At 42.0% G+C, this 1,935-nt stretch overlaps 1 protein-coding gene across 1 annotated transcript; it reads left to right on the top strand.

Annotated features, from left to right (window-relative positions):
* Positions 1–1,084: 1,084 nt before the first annotated feature.
* On the top strand, positions 1,085–1,935 carry LOC116161389 (farnesol dehydrogenase-like). The gene is made up of 3 exons (XM_031474723.1): positions 1,085–1,651; positions 1,699–1,857; positions 1,903–1,935. Exons 1-3 carry the CDS (start codon positions 1,088–1,090, stop codon positions 1,933–1,935), a joined length of 756 nt encoding a protein of 251 aa, XP_031330583.1. The 5' UTR covers positions 1,085–1,087.

Here is a 1,935-nt window from a genome sequence, read left to right as displayed (position 1 = left end):
CTTCCCCGTTACGTGGAAAATCGAAATCGGCGAAGATGCAAAGTATAGTAAGGAAAAACTGTGCGAAATTGTTATATGGGGTGCTTAAAATTCGCACATCGCATTAGTTCATGCCATTCAATCATTTTTTTTATTTTTCTTAGTGTTATAATCCTCCCTTGCGATTCTCTCTTTCACGTCACTTTTACGATTCTATCACTCTTTTTTTGTGACTTTTTCTGCACATACCGCAATTTTTTCAGAGATCATCTTTTACTCACCCCACCTGTTTTTTTGCCCCCACCTCACGGTTGTTTTTTAAGTTTCATTAGTCCTCCTTTTTACACGCCACTCTTCATTACGCTTGTCTTCATTCTCGTCATTTTCTTACATCCTTCATTCTCTTCACTTCTTCGCGCCCTTTTCACTACTGTTTCACGCCTCGTCCCTTTGACACTCTACTAGAATACCGACACTAGACGCCATCTTGAATTTTGGACCAAGACCGTGGTATTGGTGAGAGGATTCCCTTGGTTTCATCACTCGGAGCTCGCCGGCGCGCACAAGTTGCGGCCTTGGTGAAAGGATAAATACCATAGAAGATAGCATTGGGATGCCAAAAGGGCATTTTTCCATTCTGAACTTTATTTAGCCCAATTCATCACGTCTCAAAGTTTATCAAAACCGGATGAATACTTTAGGAAATAGCGTTGGGATTCACAAACGGGCAACGATACTCCTATAAAATGACAAATTATTCATTTCAAATTTTACAAAGAAGAAAAAGCAAAAGCGTTCAAGTAAAACAAAAAGGTTCTGAAATAATGAGAGATCATCATATCGTGGTCCTATAAACGGTTCAAATTTTTCTTTTCGTTTCTTTTGGTTCAGAGTCGTATTTTAGAAGGTTTTCATAAACATTACATTCAGTTTTGTGTTTTTGATTCTGACTGCTTTAAAACCATTTGGGTTCTGTTATCTTGATTTTAGTGTTTCTGAAATTATAGTCTTAACAGAATAAACAATATGTATATCGGTATTACGAGAGAGGTTATCGGAAGGTTAAAATAGGATGATAGACAATCAGTTTTATTCAGCGGTAGTTGCCATGGAGCGTTGGCGGGGAAAGGTCGCCGTAGTCACGGGTGCAAGTGCCGGAATTGGGGAGGCGATTTGTGAGCAGCTCGTCAACTTTGGGCTGAATGTCGTGGGATTAGCCCGACGCAAAGAGCTCGTTGAGGAAATTGCCCGAAAACTCCAACGGGGGACAAACACTGGAAAACTGTACGCGTACAAAGCGGACGTATCCAAAGAGGAAGATATTTTGGAGGCTTTCCGTTGGATAACTGAAAATGTTGGACCGGTGCATATCTTGGTCAACAACGCCGGAATAATGCGACCTGGTGGCCTTTTAGACGGCACGAGTGACGGTTGGAAGGACATTTTCGACACCAACGTGCTTGGCCTCTGCGTGGCGACGAGGGAGGCGATCAAAATCATGCGAGCCCATAGTATCGACGGACACGTTGTCCATATAAACAGTATAAGTGGGCATACGATCGAGTATTTTCCCAATCTGAACGTATACCCTGCTTCAAAGTTCGCTGTTACCGCTCTCACGGAAACTTTGCGTCAGGAATTAAACTCCGTTGGCAGCAAAATTAAAATAACTGTAAGTCAGAAACTAATTTTACAAAAAAATGTAATTAGCCGTTGTAGAGTATTAGCCCCACTGGTGTAGACACGGAGATAAACGAGAATGGTGGTCTAGTCTATCCTCCAGAGATGATGGCAGTCAAGGATACACTGCGCCTTCTGGACAGTAAAGACGTTGCAGACGCCGTTTGTTACGTTTTGGGCACACCTCCGCATGTGCAGGTGAGTGGATCCGAAAATAGACTTCTTTTAATGTCTTTTCTTTAGGTCCATGAGCTGATAATAAGGTCATTACAATGA

The sequence above is a fragment of the Photinus pyralis genome, unplaced genomic scaffold (assembly GCF_008802855.1).
Source record: "Photinus pyralis isolate 1611_PpyrPB1 unplaced genomic scaffold, Ppyr1.3 Ppyr1.4_LG10, whole genome shotgun sequence".
Classification (NCBI taxonomy): Eukaryota; Metazoa; Arthropoda; class Insecta; order Coleoptera; family Lampyridae; genus Photinus; species Photinus pyralis.
The sequence above is the reverse complement of the archived record's forward strand: the minus strand, read 5'-3'. Positions and strand labels throughout refer to the sequence as shown.